At 38.2% G+C, this 21,130-nt stretch overlaps 1 protein-coding gene and 1 long non-coding RNA gene across 7 annotated transcripts in view; both read right to left on the reverse strand.

The window, feature by feature from the left end:
• Nucleotides 1-397: 397 nt before the first annotated feature.
• The window catches only part of LOC117328103 (rho GTPase-activating protein 20-like), a 208,158-nt gene continuing 187,425 nt past the window's right edge, over nucleotides 398-21,130 (reverse strand). For all 6 annotated transcript variants that reach the window (XM_033885463.1, XM_033885464.1, XM_033885466.1 and 3 more), the window contains 7 exons: nucleotides 19,682-19,751; nucleotides 10,637-10,813; nucleotides 8,495-8,661; nucleotides 8,163-8,324; nucleotides 7,842-7,957; nucleotides 6,246-6,589; nucleotides 398-4,952 (listed from right to left, as the gene is read on the reverse strand). In XM_033885463.1, coding sequence (XP_033741354.1) covers nucleotides 1,786-4,952; nucleotides 6,246-6,589; nucleotides 7,842-7,957; nucleotides 8,163-8,324; nucleotides 8,495-8,661; nucleotides 10,637-10,813; nucleotides 19,682-19,751 — 4,203 coding nt within the window. In that variant the 3' untranslated portion in view covers nucleotides 398-1,785. The remainder of the gene's footprint in view (nucleotides 4,953-6,245; nucleotides 6,590-7,841; nucleotides 7,958-8,162; nucleotides 8,325-8,494; nucleotides 8,662-10,636; nucleotides 10,814-19,681; nucleotides 19,752-21,130) is intronic.
• On the reverse strand, nucleotides 14,350-17,225 carry LOC117328104. Its single transcript, XR_004532852.1, has 4 exons — nucleotides 16,808-17,225; nucleotides 16,454-16,497; nucleotides 16,010-16,053; nucleotides 14,350-15,896 (listed from the first exon to the last, which is right to left on the reverse strand). It is a non-coding gene; the product is annotated as an uncharacterized LOC117328104 (long non-coding RNA).

Below are 21,130 nucleotides of genomic sequence, written 5' to 3' on the forward strand. Positions count from 1 at the left end.
TACATGAACAGGAAATGAAAATCAGATTTAAATAACAGTTAATGCTTATGTTTCTTTGGTAGAAGATAGAGGGAAATTAATTGTGGTTCAAGGCTGCTAACCCCAATAAGCAAAGCTATAGCCTTTTGATCAGTGTTTCTAGTGCCCCAATAATAACCGAGTTATGAGACAGTGCCTCATACATCACCATTTACAGAGGAATGGCCCTTTGTTGATACAGGTATATTTTGTATAGTTGTGTGTCCCTCTTGGGATGGGTCAATGTCTAAACATACGCAAAGTTATTGCCCCTTTCTGATTCCAAAGTTTGCTGCAGATCGTGGAGTACAAATTGTGGATATCCCAAAACAGCTTTCCCAGGTTTTGTTTGAGATGAAAAGAAAATAACAACACCAGGTTTGATTGTATATTATAGTTTATTATTGTTTGTTCATATGGATTGCTTAGTGAATATGATACTCCAGTATTTATAGAAGATAAAATGCTGTTCACTGGTACACTGCATACAATAGCACACTTGCCACCATCCATACCTGATCGCCCAACACGGCCATGCTACCACGGCACGTGGTCAGATCACCTCTCGCCAGATTTTGTAAATGTTTTATTTGAGTAGTACACTTTGTATGTGGCAATAAAATCAGTGTTATAAAAACACCTGTATATTTCAAAGTTAAAAAGATAAAATTGATAAACAATGTTTTGCCATTTTTATGAAATTTTGATTTGATACAGTATTAAATATTTTGCTGTCATAGTTTCAGCCTAGAGCATTTTTCCAGCTAATCAGATAGCATTACCTAAAAAAAACCTTTAATTTACTGACGCAAGTGAATTAAGACTGATTGAATACATATATGGTTAGACTGTAGCAAAGTTGACTTCCGGATTTTGTTATGCCAGCTTTAGATAGTGTTAAAATATGCAGAATTTTATCTAAAATCTTCACCATTTCATATGAACAAGCATTTGATTATTGCTAACGCTGTATACAGAGGTAAATTGGCACTAATGTTTAATACATGTTGCTCCCAAGGAGTCTCGTATGTACAGATATAAATAACCCACCATGCTGGAAATATACATTACAATGCATTATGGGATTTTCTTCAATTGAGATATACAAGAATAATTACAAATTCACAAATCCATGGCCGATTGTACAGGAGTTGTCGGCCAGGTATGTATTTCGAGGTATTTAATAATTATATAAAAATACACGGCCATTTACGCACATATCTACAGAATTAGTACATTATTTGTAAGAACTGACAATATTTGTCGGTTACGACCTCATGTGGTCCTGCAGAAAGCACTTTAAATTTAATCTGGGAACATTTATTTCATTTTCATTTATATATGTCCCAGAAGTTTGTATTACTCAAACAGGTTGCTGCCTTTCTTAACAATATGTCACATATACCCAGACACATAATACACACTTGTTTCTCCACACACAACAGGTACACACATACAAACAGGCTCACACACTTGTTTCTCCACACACAACAGCGTAATCTCGTACCGGTTTTGAATATCATTTGATACAAACATTTTTTTCATATAAAAGAGAGAAAGTTATATCAGCTGTTATTGCTACTAAATCGTATAAACTTGAGCACCCTAAACACCCTCATGTCTATGACAGCATAGAAATACATAGTTAGTATTTTTGTACAAATCATTTAACTGATCTGTAAACTACAATTTCTAGGAAATATCACAGGGGCAGTGTTGCTGTAGTCAGTATCCATGGTAACACATGGAAGGCACACAATGACGACATCACACGTATGAGATGTCTGTGTAGTAGGTCCTAGAATATGACACGACGGAGTCCTGTTCGTCTGAACTACTTGTGGTATCCCTTCTACCTTGCCCTGAGTAGCGACTAGAAGTGTCAGAATCCTCAGCAGAACTGTCATGAGTTTGTGGTCCCTCCCCACGGACACGAGGGTGAACACTGTGGGGCCACGTTGGAGGTGTGTTCCTTCCACCGGTACTACCAGCACTACTACTACTAGAGGTACTCATACGAGTGTTGTCAATGTTTCTACGGAATGGGGGAGGGGGCTGGTACGGGGGAGGTCCCGATACAGCACTCTCTGCAGTCTCTCCTTTACCCTGGCTCTGATAAATTGTCCTGAGGTGTTTCACACTCCAGGGAAGGTCTGAGGAGTTTCTCACTTCCTCGTTTCTCCTCCCTGGAGGATTGCCATACTTTCTGAGTTCCACACCTGTTGATGTTGCAATACTAGTCCTATGTTGTGACATTCTAGTATCACCATGACTACCACTTGACACTCTTGGACCTGAATGTTTTCGAAGTACAACCTTATTAGACTCTTTATTTGAAACATGTTGCTGGGAGGAGTCCTTTGAAGAAATAGTCACTTTTTCCAATTCATTTGAGAGATTTTGGCTAATAGAGTCTCTACTGCTCTCTGTTGAGTATCTAGAATCCCGAGAGGAATCACGACTAGAACTGGCACTAAGCACTGATTTATCAAATCCCTGGGGTGTCCTGTAGGCAGGTGACATGTCTCTAGACTTAGCACTGTTTTGAACATAACTGGTTGAGTAGGATTCAGCAGTAGGGAACACATGTCTGGTGATGACTGGGCTTGACTCGGCCCTCTCCCTATAACTGGGGGAGGCAGCCAGCTGTGTGTCGGTGACAGTGTCCGATGAACTGTTGGATACACTAGACGAGGAATAACTAAGTCTACTGTTGTTGTTAGGGGAGCCAGACCTGTTGTGAGGGGAAATTCCCATGTTGTCTGGGGAAAGCCCTCTGTGATGAGGGGAGCCCCCTCTTGTGTTTGTACGAGAGTCTCTCCTCACAATTTCTGTTGCCAAAGGTGACCGTTCACGTTTAGGACTTTTCCTTAACATGTGGTCAGCAGAGTCACTATAACTTCGGTGGAGGTTACACACGGGTACAGCCAATGTTTTACTGTCCCTAACTGGTGACATACTACCAGAGAAATGACCCATCATAGAGTTATTGTTCTTCATATCACCTTGTACAGATCTCTCATATGCTTTTCTTGATTCCTCGTACAGTTTCTTGGGATCTTTCTCAGGTTTTTTCAGTTCAACATAGATATCCTCCTCTGTTGTCTCCTTGTGTTCCTCATCACTGTCTTCCTTAACAGTGTTCTTCACCTCCACTTTCCTCGTAGGAGGAGTCTGGGGTAGAAATCGCTGAGTACTGGGACTATTGAGGTGCTCCTCCATGTACTTCCGTAGAGAATCCTCGTACAGTGATTTCGCTTTAGCGCTGGCTTCCTTTTGTTTCTTTTCATCGCTTTCTGTGATTTCAATGGGAATTCCCTGAGAAAGCATGAAGTTCCTCTGGAGAGCCATGTCATATGAGGGAGGGTGGTCTGGTCGTATTTTATCGGGAGAATTGGTGAGAGTTCTGTTGATCTCACTGTCGCTCTCACTCCTGCGAAGTGTGTTAGGAGATGACGGCGGCTGTTTCATGGCAGGAAATTCTGATATGTGATCAACATCTCTCCTTGATTCACTGTCAAGGCTACTCTTGCGTACCTGAGAAACTATAGCACTATCATAACTGGCCCTAACTGGAGTGTTCTTTTGACCTTGACCTTGACGCATGCTTTGAAGTACAACACGGGGAGGAGGTGATGTGCCGAGTCCGGTACTGTATCTGCTCATCTGTTTCAGTGGCATGTTTGACGTGTATGCCTCTGCTTTTGGAGAGACTACGGAGATAGCAGGTTCAGTGGACCTCGGCCGGTGAAGCACCTCCTCCGATGCATAAGACGAAAATGGAAGTTTTGGCTTAGTGATGATATCCTCAGCTTCCTTAGATGTTGTAGACCCAGACCCTTTAGACAGGTTCCCTGATTCCATAGGGAAGGACCGACATAAAGCCAGACTGGTGTGACCCCTAGGGCTTTGGTAGGCTGTACTAGGGGATTGATGGTAGAAGTGTGGGCTAGATGTGGACTTCGAACCACTTGAGCGTTTCCTTTGTAACGAGCTATTTAAGTCCACAGAGGAGTCATCAAAGCTCTGTTGCAGCCGATGTGAGTCCATGCTGCTGTGATAGTCGTCGGCACCATACCACGACGTGCTTATATCACTGAAGTCTGTATCATGACTGGACTGGTGTGGCAGATAGGAGCTTGAAGAATCAGTCAATGCACTGTCCACACTCTCACTGAATGAGTATTTGGATTGTGGTGACATTGGGGGAGTACTTGTCACAGATGCCTGGCGAGTAAGTTTGTCACGGTTTGATCGTCCCGAGGATTTAATATCTAATCGAGAATCCTCATTGTCAATATATAAGTGCATCCCACTAGCAGACTTAATCAGAGTTTGTTCTGACCGTTTCTGTTTTTGCCAATTTCCAAATTGTTCACTAGCAGTGTTAACACGATCCTCAATGCTCCTGAGTGACTCGGATGAACTATCGTGATTGTACCGGTGGTACGCGTCAGCACTAAGACTTTGAGATAATGTAGATTTAGGACTATTGTCGTATCTATTATCTGCCGTACGAGAATAAATTGTCTGATGACGATGCATCTCCATATTAGGCGAGGGGTCTGAAGCCTCGTTCTCCTTTCGCCTATTTTTCCTAGGAGGAGGTTTAGGATTATGATGTCCATACTCATAGAAATTCTCACAACTTTGACTACACACATTGTCAAAACGACCACTTTTCTCATTGTCTCTGTCAATGTACTGGGACACACTGCGACTGTATCCTTTACGATCCACCAGCATTTCCACACTACTGCTGTCATCGTCGTACAACTGGTTGTCACTCAGCATCAGTCCGGAGTCGCGACTCAGGTTTGACGGTGACAAGTGACTTTTGGCCAGATTAGGACTGGAATCCATATCTGGTCCTATGTAAACCTCACGCTCCAGACTGTCAATTGAAGAGTCATCACGGCGATTTGTACCACCACCTGGAAAGTAACAAACGTAACATATTTAGCAAGATTGTAATTAATCTATACATTTATGAATTATTTAAAAAGCTATTTTTTTTTATCTAAACAAACATTGAAATAGGAACTGTTTGTAGGTGTTTGATAATTTCCTTAACTGTGTCATTAGGTCAGATAAAAGAATACATTGTATAGTTGGACTGTCATTAGGTCAGATAAAAGAATACATTGTATAAGTGGACTGTGCTGGCAATGATAAGGTTTTTTTCTAGGTTAATGATAATTAAATGATGCTTTGACTAGGTTATGTCGACCACCAAGGTAGTCCTATATAAGTTACAAGCTTCCTATAGAGTCAGATCAATCTCTGACACTAATTGTAAACTAGCTGGCAATCAGCCCTGGACCTCAGATGACAATTATCATATGTAACAACGATTTGACACAAGATTGAGTAAATTGAGGTTTTTGAGTAGGACAAATATAAACTTTAATTGTCATGTTCAATGAATTCTGGCCACAATATGAAATATAATATATGGTTATCATTATAAGATGGCTGTTCTGTGTAATGTGTCATCCTCATTGTAAAGGCCTACTAAGACAAAGGCTGTTGATCCAGTGACCGATCTCATTGACTATCGGTACCAGTCAAATCTCCACGACGGCCATTTAAATCTAATGAAGCGACATTTGTCTATATCAGCACAGGAGAACAGTTACAATGAGGGAGGTTTTGTTTTGGGTGGCCACTGTAGTCAGAGTTTATCAAGTGTGTGTTACACCGCGGACTTGACATGCTTATTCTGTTATATTTTTGAATTCTTTTTAAAAAATTCAGCACTAAGGATATACTTTATAAATTTGCAATTGAAATAAAATCATAAAAAGAATCGTTGAACTATTCCAGGTTTTTTGGTTCTTAGGTAGGTGTATATATATAGTAGAGTGATTGTTGTGATAACGGCCAGCAAATGTTGTGTATATACCGCCCACATTATCAACTCAAACATGTGATGGCCAATTCCCACTGGTCAGATTGACCATTCACTTTTAAGATTAGTCATTTATTTTTATCAACTATACTGCCCCAAGTACCGATGAGTAAGTCCACACAATGAAGACAACTATAGGCTATAAAACCTACAAAGTTAAAGTGATGTAAGTCGACAAAATATCCGTGTAGGTGTGTTATAACTACACCTGGATATTGAGGTCTGGACATCGTTACATGACCAATCAAGGTTCCCGTTACATTGTTACATGACCAATCAAGGTTCCCCTTACATCGTTACAGGATTAGATACTTACTGCTGGAGTCTGGCATACTGAGTACGCTGTGCATGCTGTCTGAATCTGTACTGGAGTCTTGTCGTTTCTGATCACAGGGATTCCCAAAAAGTCCAAGTGACTCTTCCCCGAATACCTCCCCACAGTTTTTGATAAGGTAGGCCACTATAGAGAGTGGAGTAGTACTGGCCAAATCCTTGAGGGGGTCAGTATGGGCCCTTGACCACAGAATACTAGGAGCGATACACACAGCCAGATTATAGGCAGTCATGAGGTTTTCTGAACTCCTCTTTTCGATGTAATACAGCACACACATTAGGTGTCGTAGTAAGTCGAAGTGACAGGGAGGAAGTTGTATAAGTAAGCTGAAACAAACACACAACACCATTACAAACATTTGTTTTTCTTCAAATCATTTTTAATTCTTCATCTAAATCCATGTCTTCACATATATATCATACAGGTTTAAATATATCTGGCGTATTATACTGTGTTTTCATGTTTATTACACCTTTGGATGTTTACCATGTTTCTGACATTAAAGATTTTATCTGAAATTTTATATTTCACACCTTAAAAATTTCTTTCATTCTCCTAATAGGGAAATTCCCATAACATGATAATGATCAGGTACATAGCCGACTCTTGAGTTCTAATTGATTTTTCAGACAGGTAAAAATGGCATGAGTCAATGACCAGTGTAATTAGCATACCTGGACAGCAGTGTTTACTTGAATTTAATGAGGCTCTATAAATTACCTGACAGGGTAATGGGGTGGGACGCTTTAACACTCAGCCGGTCAATGGGGGACCACAAATCAAAGGTGACTTATTCCCTTCCCCTACCTAACTAGTCCCTTCTCGGGTCTCTACCTGGACAGGTGACTAATATCCGAAATTCCCTTCCCCTTCCTAACTAGTCCCTTCTCTGGTCTCTACCTGGACAGGTGACTAATATCCTAAATTCCCTCCCCCCTACCTAACTAGTCCCTTCTCGGGTCTCTACCTGGACAGGTGACTAATATCCTAAATTCCCTTCCCCCTTCCTAACTAGTCCCTTCTCCAGTCTCTACCTGGACAGGTGACTAATATCCTAAATTCCCTTCCCCCTTCCTAACTAGTCCCTTCTCCAGTCTCTACCTGGACAGGTGACTAATATCCTAAATTCCCTTCCCCCTACCTAACTAGTCCCTCCTTTACCTGGACAAACTTCATTGAAATCCTTGACTTCCAGGATTATAATTGTATATTTATAGGTATTAGTCAGGTTTCAATACTTTCATATGAAAATTGAAATGACTGTGGTTTACTTGTTAAAATTTCTGGAAATTTTGTGTGATTCTATAAAAGTGAGCTAATACAGGAAGTGATATTTGGACACTAGGACCCAGTTAAGCATGTCTGACAGGTGTAAACCTCAACTATGACAGTACCAGTAGTGATACACATAATTATAATGTTGGTGTTCAGTGTATAGTATGGCCCACTCAATCTACCTACACAAACGTGACTCATTACCCACAGTACAGAATACAATTATAAACAGGACGGTGTGTTATCAAACCGTAATTTACTCAAAACAAAAGGTTATGTTGGCCTGTACTGTTGACTACATACCTTTTGACTAGGGCAAGTTTATGTGGACTGTCGCCGTTTTTATCATCATTTAGACTTAACCAGTCATCGTAGAACTTGTCCAATAACAAACATTCAGGTAAACTTCGCAGGTACTCCTATAAAACAAAAATGTACATATAACTTCTCATTATGACATAATCAAACCTGTCCAAATTTTATCAAAAGAATCCTTATCTGAGTTTGAAATGATCATGGGCATGGAATTTATTGCTAAATGAACTTTCCATTGCTAGCAATACCTAGTCACAAGGTTCATTTCCTTAATCAAAAAGCCTTGATCTCCAACTTTGACCTACATACCTTGAGTACAGCACCAACAACCAAAGCACCAGTGTCATCATCCAAGTCAGCATCATCCTCATCCAGTCTCAGTCGCAGCTCTCGCTGTTTTCTAGCATTGGCTGACTTCCTGAAAATTCCTGTTGTGTGAGGTCCTTCTCTGAATAATATCTTGAGAAGTTCCTGTAACAATAAAAAAGGCAATATATAGAAAGCGATATAATATTTTACTTGTGTTATGTCTAGAAATAATCAAAAAATATTCTTGAATCAATAAAAAAAACTTGAAATCATAAAGTAATATGTTATAATTCTGGTTATGTCTATTAGATGAACTGTAAATGAGGACTTACCATGATACACTTTGGAAGACCATTTGCTGTGATAACATCTTCAAGTGGATGGCCGAACAGTTTCCCAGATGGCGCTGTATTATTGTTCTTGTCATCCTTATTTCGACGGAAAAACTTCATGAGGCTCTTACTCCTGTCTTTCTTACTGTGTTTGGTAATACCATCATCTGTAAAGGATACCATGGAGGTTATACACACCTGTACATTCATTAAACACGACACCTGATCCTTTTCTAAACTCCTGACAAACTTGTTCGTGTCAATTGACTAAGTGATCTATAATCAACAATGGTGTAATTGTAAAACAATATCTGATGTCTCAACTTCTGTAATATCAAAATATTTCTTTAATGTCAATTTGAACCATATTAAAATTCATCAAAAATATGAGATTGTTTTCAAAAACAACTGCTTTAGTCTGTATGATATAGTTCAGTATACCAATAACAGGTTATATAATTTACTGCACCTTATTTGTAATGTCTAGAATTTCTAAAATTGTATTAAATTGTTTTAAAAAACAAGCTAAAATATTTAGCCTAAAAATTCCACAAACAAGTTGGTTAAGTGTGACAATGGCTAATCCTCTTAGAGATTTGTGTGTGCCTTTCCTTGTTATACTGGGACTACATAACAAGTCCAGTTGGTCAAAACAAGATATTAACTAGCTTGTGTAATTCAGTTTAACAACAACCACTTAGAGTAAAACCATTGAGTAACATTATCAATGGAAGTCCAACAATACATCAACATTCAACCCACGCAGATATTCGTGTCTTTCTGGAAAAAGTACGCCTTTAACTTATCCCACCCAAAAACACATTTACTGACTTGTAAAACTGTTGGATCTTGATATGCTTGAGGTATAGAACCTGGACCAAAAACTGTCCATTATTCTTATAGGAGATAAGCTTCTTACCAGGATCATTGTTCAAAATATGTGTCCATGTTTTCACACTCCCAGGTAAAAAATGGCACAGGAGATTACGACAGTATTTGGCCTTTGTATTTCTATACCATAAGACCGATCATTACGATCAGCAATTTGTTAGGTAAAAAAATGGGGTCAAACTCGTGAATGAAAATGAAGGGCATGCCATATGACTGAAGAGCAGTAGACCACATAGACAAGTGTGGAAAACAGATTTGTATTATTTGTGAATGGCACAAATAGCCCAAGGCACTATCTGTGGTTTGTGAAAACAAGTGTGTCCGTCAACCATGACAAACAAAAGGAGGAAATTCGGAGTGGGATGGCAGGTTCATGATATCTAAACACTAGAACAGTGAGAACTCTACACATCATTACATTCTCAAAATGGTGGAGAATGGACCCGACATATCATACACAGTCCTTCAGGGCACATCTCCATCTAATGGCAGTGATGTCAATGTCATGTTTAAACAAGTTTTGAAATATGTCAAGTGACAATTTTCAGATGAAGAACAGGTTATATCCTAAGTGAGTGGTGTTATTATTCATAACAACTTTACTTTGCCATCTACTTGGCATGTACGTATAACTTGGTATCAGATCTTAATCACACTACAGTCGGCAGACTTCCTCCTACAGGTTTAAATGAAAAATATCATTTTTCAAGTTTTGATAAAAAAAAGTGATCTTATAACATATTATGTGATCAATTAAAAAGAAAAAAGAAAAAAAAAAGAGAGTAAATTTTGAAGTAGGACATTCACCTCCAATTAATTTTCTCACAGGAAATATGAAAAATACCAAAGTGTAGACGATTACTAGTCAATACTGGTCTCTCACCTAGACACACAAGAGTGATGAAACCAAGAGAGAATCCAAACATTTTTTTTTGACATTTCCATTTCCGACAGGATATGTCAATACCTAGCCTTTAACAAGACAAACACATTGTATGACAGGAGAACTAAGTCCCCCTAAAATCAATGATCAGATATAGGTGAGATATCGATCAGGTAATACTATAAACTCCCATTGTCTACTCCACCAATCAAATCTCCCATTCTTGTTTTACCAAGTAGTGTTTTTTATATGCCTAATAACTGATTTTATATCTCAGTATTAAGTATAATGATTGACCCCCAGCCAGACTCTAATTAGATCTAACACCTGGGTATAAAGGGCCTGTTGATTAACTATACAACTGTTACCTCCATATCCTTTCTTTGGTGACTTTTTGTTGTGTTTCAGGTAAAACTGACATCGCAGATCAGCAGGTGCTTCTTCCAGAACTTTGTCGTAATCAGCTGGAATTATGGGTTCATCTGGTCTGGTTTGATAAATATCGCGGACATGGCTCATCTTTATATTGAAAGGGTTCTCGTGGCCTGAAACAATGGAAATACATTTCTATGACTAACAGGTTTACATTGTATCTCTATACACAAAATAAAACCATTGTTTTGTTTTGGCATTTCATAAATAATATATCATTTTAGCTACCCTTGCCAAAAATTAACAATACATGTTCATGACGTACACAACTGACGATTCAACATAAATTGCCATATATGGAGTATAATGTCTTATTATGAGGTGTATCTATAACCTTTACAACTAACAAGGTTGTAAAAAATACCCTTGTTTACTATAACTGTGAAATATTTACTATAAACAACTACATGTATTCCTGTTCTTATTTAACTCATTTCTCACCTAGAACTTCTATATATGTAACTCATTTCTCACCTGGAACTTCTATACATATAACTCATTTCTAACCTAGAACTTCTATATAGATTTCTCACCTAGAACTTATATATATATAACTCGTTTCTCACCTGAAACTTACATGTGTATACTCTTTGTTTTATATGTTTTGTTGTATTTTTTTGACAACAAAACTAATGAAATTGAAAGCAAAATTTGTATATTACAATGATAATTAGTTCAGTTTTGCGATATTATTGATTAGAAACCGAGTTTCCTGATCATGTATCTCCTCCATGACTGACTCTGGACATTAGTCTAAAGTTCAGGTAACGAGATTGTATGTACCACAACAAACTTATCTACAGTAACACTTACCTTCGTCTATAATGAGTAACATGATCACCTCTAGAACAATCAGTAATTAAGTCCACTTATTGTTTTTAGGGATGTAGAAATTAGACCATAAAATCCTTTGGTTTTGTCATGATTTCACTGTACATTTGTCAAGCTTTAAATCCGAGGAACACTAGCATGTACACACACATCAAACACCACACAAATACTGACTGGCCTACCTGAGGCAGTCTACCTGTACAGGTAAAGGGGGTGGGCACTAATCACTGACGACCTGTCACTACTCCATGACGAAGGGACCGTGACGAGTTTAGGCTACGTAGGTATGTACGTAGGTACCTGGGCCAAGGTAATATCTACCTGTGCCATACCTGTACACACTATATCTGGCTCTAAGGCTGTTTCCTATATAATTTACCCATAGGCAGATAAGATTATACCATTTAATGAAATAATTCTCCAAATCACCTCAGAATGACGCAAAACTTTACAACACAGTTGTAGATAGTCAACAGTTGGGAATGCACTGGTGTATTTCACATAAACATCTGACAAGATTAGAAACAATAGATTAGTACTCTATTGTTAATATCAGGCATCAAATGCTCTATAATTAACCAATATCTTGAGATAGATAGGGCACGACTGAGACAAAAGTGTCATTATCCCAGACTAGGTGTTGACAAGGCTGTTTATAGTACTGGCCTTAACTACTTTTATATCAAAACAATATCTCATTATAGAATCTTCATACTAAAGATCACACATGTACTTTGTTCAAGAGGAAATGAACATGAAATTGGGGTTTAAAATCAACTCAATCACAAAATGAGATATAAAACGGAAATTAATGGAATTTGGAACAAAGGGCATGTGGAGGGGGATAGTGGGACCGACTATATCTAACAATACGGGGATGGTAAAATCAGAAAACTAAATAATAGGTGATCTTTATGGTGGGCGTCTAGATAGTGATCAGTGAACCGTGACACAAACAAGCAGACTGTTATGATGGAAGTGATCGCCAGACAGTGGTAGTTACCTGTAGATTGTTACTACATAAAACACTGGTGTTACATGTCTCCCAAACACTCTCTCATTACACACAGACATCTCAGGAATTCACCATAATACACAGTTAAACATCCGATAGTGATTAGTCCTACATTTACCAAAACATTTATAACAAATATTTTTTGTGGGCGTAAAAGTCAATTTCAAGTAACAAAGCAATTGAAACAGGAACACATTTCAACATTCTCCACAGTTTAGTTGAGTATAAAAAAATATTCAATGACAATTGAAAACTATTCAAGCAAATAACAAAATAACAATAGACACCCACAAAACTTGGGACTTTTTTATAACAACACAATACAGATATTCTGTAAGGTGTAAAAGAGCCAGGTAATGATGGCGGTTTTTATTAATGTTTACGAATCAAAGGTGTGTAGTAATTGTTTAAAGGTTCTGTTGGTATACCAATAACATGTCTCTGGTTTCCTACTACAGAAATAGACACTAGATTTTTTACTGGACCAGCTGATTTTGGTTGGTTTGGTTTGTTTTGTTTAACGTCCTATTAACAGCCAGGGTCATTTAAGGACGTGCCAGGTTTTGGAGGTGGAGGAAAGCCGGAGTACTCGGAGAAAAACCACCGGCCCACGGTCAGTACCTGACAACTGACCCACGTAGGTTTCGAACTCGCAACCCAGAGGTGGAGGGCTAGTGATAAAGTGCCTAACCAATTGGCCACCGCGGCCCCTTGGACCAGCTGACCCCTGCATGGTACTGGTGTACTTCATAGAACCTACAACGGTTATGGTCCACATCAAAAGCCTCATCGGACGGTTTTCAGATCTGGGACTGGACCTTAATACAGCATGACACAAGGTCTCAGATTGATGAAGGTTTTAAATGTTTTAACACAACCTGATAACTCTAACAGGGACATTCCCTCATCTTGTCTAACCAAAGGAATGCTGGAATGTTTGGTGTAATACAGGCATATAATCATTACCATTATGGTATTTTGACCCCGGTTCATTTCACCATACTTCAAAACACCACGCTACACTGGACATCTCAAACTGACCACAGCCTCAATATCACTTACTGACAGCTAACACGAAATTCAATGGACCACATCAAAAGAAACGTTTATGAAATTAGACCAATTCTAGAAAGTAGTGTGTAGAAAGGGTGGTGGTGTAGTTTTGATGCCTGGAGTTGGAGAGGTTGTCGAGACAGGAGACATTCATGGTCTATAGTCACCATATCACACCAGATAGATCACACAACCTGATAATATCGTACACGTTACTACATACAAAGGGTACACCGATCAACCGACCTCGGAAATCACCACGATAAATACTCTATCTTGGAACTCACCACAATAAATAAACATATTTGAAGGATACAAAATTATGACAAGTTAACTCTGTTGCTTTATATAGTAATACAAATGGAGGAATGAAAGGTCTGCCCCTAGTATTGACTGAAGTCGTCACAGGCGTAGAGTTCAAATATTTGGTCAACACTAGCTTGTCAGCCAGCCTTTTGACCTCGTTCCTGAATGAGGCCAGATTGAATATCCTTCCTGTTTTGTCGTGTAATTAGTACTTGGCAAACATACTTCAGTGTTATATCAACTAATTCAGCACAAAACGTCCACAAAATCGTAATATTTGTAAGAGTTTTAAACCAAGCACAACTTTCTGGGATACTTTAAATAAAGAATTTTAATAATGGACTTAGTTTAAAACTATGACGTGTGAATGTATTTAAATACAACATTTAAATACAACATTTAAGACTTTTACGTGTGAATGTATTAAATAATAACATTGTGTTCACATATTTTTAGTGAATCTTGGTTAATTGTATGATAATTAAAAAATCACCAGTTTCAATTCTAATCTGTATGAAAATTATGCTACTATCCTCATTTTTTTTATCTAAGTTGACCTGGGTCTAGTTGAATTTCACAATTAAATGATTTCATCCATCCTATATAAACTGGAATCTGATCCACAAATGATAAAGTTTTACTTCAAAAGGTGAAGGGAATAACTGACCATGTCATTTATTGATGTATGAACAGGACAGCGAGATAGGTAGGCACGTGAATGAGTGGTCACATTTCACCAGACCAGGTCAGATAGTTCTATTTTAGATGTGCCATACAACACATACTTGTGGTCAATCTTAAATACCATCATGTATTAAAACTCGACAACCCTTGAACTTGGGTTATATCTTAATCAACATGTAACAGGCGCGATTTATAAGACCAATGTCCACTTTTGTCCACAGCATTCCAAAGTAGGGCATGGTACACATATTCTTTTCAAGTTTACATGACGGTCAAACACCTTGTCCAGAACTGTTTGCTCACGTGTTCGTCGGTTGGCTAATAAGGCTACCTACATAAATGGTAATTCAGTACTGTGAGCACCAACTATATTGCCCAAATATGTTTGCTCATCTAATTGTTTCACAGCAGGTAAGGCTGATTATATTATCGGTCACTCAGTCATATGTCAACACTTGGACATCTGACCAAGCGATCAAAATAACATTAACAAAATCAGCTGTCTACAATATACAGGTTATACTTTGGATTACAGTTTAATTTAGGTAACTATAAAAATAAATCCTTGATCTTCGTCTAAAAGGTGAAGCAAATCCTACTCTGAACAATCTATTTTATGATGGGATATGTTACCACATGTGACCGGGTATTTACCTGGACTTTATAAGGGTCAAAAGGGCCAACTCCCCATGACCCTCCACCCCCCAATACTTCAACCTAATCAGAGAATCATTCGGTATATTTTTCTCGACCTTGGGTGTGGACATACTACAGATAAGATATGCATAGGGGTCCAAAGAATCTGCCTGACCGAATTTTAATCATTCAGGTTTGAAAAAGGCCACATGGTGAGGAAGGATCGGTGATAATGCTTTTACAACTCAAACTGTCACAACAACCATACATCATCATAGTCAGTGGAAACACCCGCGATGTAACACAACCAGTACGAAAACAATGATGATCACAGCATGGCGGTCCAAAGGACACAATCATAGCCACCAATACAAGATTATACTCTACCGGTCATCTACCTATGTATAGTCCACCATCTACCTATGTATAGTCCACCATCTACCTATGTATAGTCCACCAATACAGGATTATACTCTACTGGTCATCTACCTATGTATAGTCCACCATCTACCTATGTATAGTCCACCAATACAAGATTATACTCTACCAGTCATCTACCTATGTATAGTCCACCATCTACCTATGTATAGTCCACCATCTACCTATGTATAGTCCACCATCTACCTATGTATAGTCCACCAATACAAGATTATACTCTACCGGTCATCTACCTATGTATAGTCCACCAATACAGGATTATACTCTACCGGTCATCTACCTATGTATAGTCCACCATCTACCTATGTATAGTCCACCATCTACCTATGTATAGTCCACCATCTACCTATGTATAGTCCACCATCTACCTATGTATAGTCCACCATCTACCTATGTATAGTCCACCAATACAGGATTATACTCTACCGGTCATCTACCTATGTATAGTCCACCATCTACCTAAGTGTATAGCCCACCATCTACCTATGTATAGTCCCACCATCACCTATGTATAAAGTCCACCAATACAGGATTATACTCTAACCGGTCCATCTAACCTATGTATAGTCCACAACGCATCTACCCCTATGTATAGTCCACCAGCTAACCTATGTATAGTCCACCATCTACCTATGTATAGTCAAACCATCTACCTATGTATAGTCCACCATCTTACTAATGTATATCACCATCTACCTATGTATAGTCCACCAATACAAGATTATACTCTACTGGTCATCTACCTATGTATAGTCCACCAATACAAGATTATACTCTACCGGTCATCTACCTATGTATAGTCCACCATCTACCTATGTATAGCCCACCATCTACCTATGTTTAGTCCACCAATACAAGATTATACTCTACCTAGTAATCTACCATGTATAGTTATAGCCCACCAATACAGGATTATACTCTACCAGTCATCTACCTATGTATAGTCCACCATCTACCTATGTATAGTCCACCAATACAAGATTATACTCTAACGGTCATCTACCTATGTATAACCCATCAATACAGGATTATACTCTACCGGTCATCTACCTATGTATAGTCCACCAATACAAGATTATACTCTACTGGTCATCTACCTATGTATAGCCCACCAATACAGGATTATACTCTACCAGTCATCTACCTATGTATAGTCCACCATCTACCTATGTATAGTCCACCAATACAAGATTATACTCTAACGGTCATCTACCTATGTATAACCCATCAATACAGGATTATACTCTACCGGTCATCTACCTATGTATAGTCCACCATCTACCTATGTATAGTCCACCATCTACCTATGTATAGTCCACCAATACAAGATTATACTCTACTGGTCATCTACCTATGTATAGTCCACCATCTACCTATGTATAGTCCACCATCTACCTATGTATAGTCCACCAATACAAGATTATACTCTACTGGTCATCTACCTATGTATAGTCCACCATCTACCTATGTATAGTCCACCATCTACCTATGTATAGTCCACCAATACAAGATTATACTCTACTGGTCATCTACCTATGTATAGTCCACCATCTACCTATGTATAGTCCACCATCTACCTATGTATAGCCCACCATCTACCTATGTATAGTCCACCATCTACCTATGTATAGTCCACCATCTACCTATGTATAGTCCACCATCTACCTATGTATAGTCCACCATCTACCTATGTATAGTCCACCATCTACCTATGTATAGCCCACCATCTACCTATGTATAGTCCACCATCTACCTATGTATAGTCCCACCATCTACCTATGTATAGTCCACCATCTACCTATGTATAGCCCACCATCTACCTATGTATAGTCCACCATCTACCTATGTATAGTCCACCATCTACCTATGTATAGTCCACCATCTACCTATGTATAGTCCACCATCTACCTATGTATAGTCCACCATCTACCTATGTATAGTCCACCATCTACCTATGTATAGTCCACCATCTACCTATGTATAGTCCACCATCTACCTATGTATAGTCCACCATCTACCTATGTATAGTCCACCATCTACCTATGTATAGTCCACCATCTACCTATGTATAGTCCACCATCTACCTATGTATAGTCCACCATCTACCTATGTATAGTCCACCATCTACCTATGTATAGTCCACCATCTACCTATGTATAGTCCACCATCTACCTATGTATAGTCCACCATCTACCTATGTATAGTCCACCATCTACCTATGTATAGTCCTACCATCTACCTATGTATAGTCCTACCATCTACCTATGTATAGTCCACCATCTACCTATGTATAGTCCACCATCTACCTATGTATAGTCCACCATCTACCTATGTATAGTCCTACCATCTACCTATGTATAGTCCACCATCTACCTATGTATAGTCCTACCATCTACCTATGTATAGTCCACCATCTACCTATGTATAGTCCACCATCTACCTATGTATAGTCTACCATCTACCTATGTATAGTCCACCATCTACCTATGTATAGTCCACCATCTACCTATGTATAGTCTACCATCTACCTATGTATAGTCCACCATCTACCTATGTATAGTCTACCATCTACCTATGTATAGTCTACCATCTACCTATGTATAGTCCACCATCTACCTATGTATAGTCTACCATCTACCTATGTATAGTCTACCATCTACCTATGTATAGTCCACCATCTACCTATGTATAGTCTACCATCTACCTATGTATAGTCCACCATCTACCTATGTATAGTCTACCATCTACCTATGTATAGTCTACCATCTACCTATGTATAGTCTACCATCTACCTATGTATAGTCTACCATCTACCTATGTATAGTCCACCATCTACCTATGTATAGCCCACCATCTACCTATGTATAGCCCACCATCTACCTATGTATAGTCTACCATCTACCTATGTATAGTCCACCATCTACCTATGTATAGTCTACCATCTACCTATGTATAGTCTACCATCTACCTATGTATAGTCCACCATCTACCTATGTATAGTCCACCATCTACCTATGTATAGTCCACCATCTACCTATGTATAGTCCACCATCTACCTATGTATAGTCTACCATCTACCTATGTATAGTCCTACCATCTACCTATGTATAGTCCACCATCTACCTATGTATAGTCCACCATCTACCTATGTATAGTCTACCATCTACCTATGTATAGTCTACCATCTACCTATGTATAGTCTACCATCTACCTATGTATAGTCTACCATCTACCTATGTATAGTCTACCATCTACCTATGTATAGTCTACCATCTACCTATGTATAGTCCACCATCTACCTATGTATATCAATTCATTGCGTAAACTCGGCGCTCATTCTTGGTCCTTAGCCTCAATCAGGACCAAGGTGAAGAGCGGTGACCTAAGACATGTCTCAATCGTGGGGGTCTAAGTAGTAGGTTGGGTGGCACATTTGTCCTACCTTAATACTTATGAAATTTCGAGTATTGTACTTGTATTTGTTAAGACTTAATGACTTACCTATGAGGGGTTAGTGAGTATCGTACTCGTTAAACTTAATTACTTACCTATGATAGGGTAGTGAGTATCGTACTCGTTAGACTTAATGACTTACCTATGAGGGGTTAGTGAGTATCGTACTCGTTAGACTTAATTACTTACCTATGATAGGGTAGTGAGTATCGTACTCGTTAGACTTAATGACTTACCTATGAGGGGTTAGTGAGTATTGTACTCGTTAGACTTAATGACTTACCTATGAGGGGTTAGTGAGTATCGTACTCGTTAGACTTAATGACTTACCTATGATAGGGTAGTGAGTATCGTACTCGTTAGACTTAATGACTTACCTATGAGAGGGGAGTGAGTATCGTACTCGTTAGACTTAATGACTTACCTATGAGGGGGGAGTGAGTATCGTACTCGTTAGACTTAATGACTTACCTATGATAGGGTAGTAAGTATCGCATTCGTTAGACTTCATGACTTACCTATGATAGGGTAGTGAGTATCGTACTCGTTAGACTTCATGACTTACCTATGAGGGGGTATGAATTATCCTCTTTTCCAGACTTGACACATATTTGGTATTCATGTGCTTCCGATTCCTGCGAACAACAAAACAAAGTCCCTAAGTACAACATTACCTAGAGTTTAATGACGGGCCATCAGTTATTTACAAAACACAACAGTTGATTACAAAACAGCTATAAATAGAATGTGAAGATGTTGTTATCGAGTGACATCCCTGGTGTCCCTGGTGCACTGTATTACTAATCAACATAAATATTGACTTTATCTTGATGAGATTTGACTGTGATAGGTACTATTATCAGATACATCCTATATATAGACACAAAGTCTACTTACTTATCATCAATTATCGTACCTGTTATCAGTGTCTCCAATTACGTAAAATGTGGTAGACTCACATCTAATGTGATTTATATAAGTATCTTGTAGACAATGTCACTTTAAAATATTATTTAACCAAGTCATTATATAAACAACATAGAATTGCAATAACTAAGTTACGTTTGTCTACACACAATCTTGCTATAGAAGTTGGTAGAAGTAGAAATATTGACAGGAAAAATAGACTTTGTATAAACTGTACTCAAAACGAGGTTGAGGATGAATTTCATTTTTTACTTATATGTCCTAAATATTCAGAGGTAAGGAAGAAATTTATCAAAAAATATTACTCGTATAAACCTTCTGTCTTTAAAGTTTTAAATTTACTGAACTCAAATAAAATAAAGGAACTACACAGATTAGGTAAATTCATTATACACGCAAATAAACAGAGAAGGATGTAATATGTGTTTAATTATGTTGCAAATGTATTGATAAATGTATATATAGATTAATCGTAAATATTATAATGTACCTTATGTAATATGTATATCATAATGTTAATGTTCATCTTCATATGTTATCCTTTGTATTCTGTACAATATGTAATATGTTTTGTACACCACTGATTGGCCCTGTCAAGCCAAAAGTAATAAAATGAATTGAATTGAATAAACAAAAAAGTAGATAACACCTAGCAGTGCTTTTCATTTGCTGTTAGTTTGTTTTTATTATGACATCACACCTTCAGGTGTCAGTCTCCCAATTGTGATGTCCTAAGTAATGACTTGGAACCATAATGCTCATATTTCAGAGTTCAAATCATACGAGATCTACAATACTCCCATCGTACCAGATCTACAATATACTCCCATCATACGAGATCTACAATACTCCCATCATACGAGATCTACAATTCTCCCATCATACGAGATCTACAATATACTCCCATCATACGAGATCTACAATATACTCCCATCATACTAGATCTACAATATACTCCCATCATACCAGATCTACAATATACTCCCATCATACCAGATCTACAATATACTCCCATCATACCAGATCTACAATATACTCCCATCATACCAGATCTACAATATACTCCCATCATACCAGATCTACAATA

This window comes from Pecten maximus, chromosome 5 (genome assembly GCF_902652985.1).
Source record: "Pecten maximus chromosome 5, xPecMax1.1, whole genome shotgun sequence".
Classification (NCBI taxonomy): Eukaryota; Metazoa; Mollusca; class Bivalvia; order Pectinida; family Pectinidae; genus Pecten; species Pecten maximus.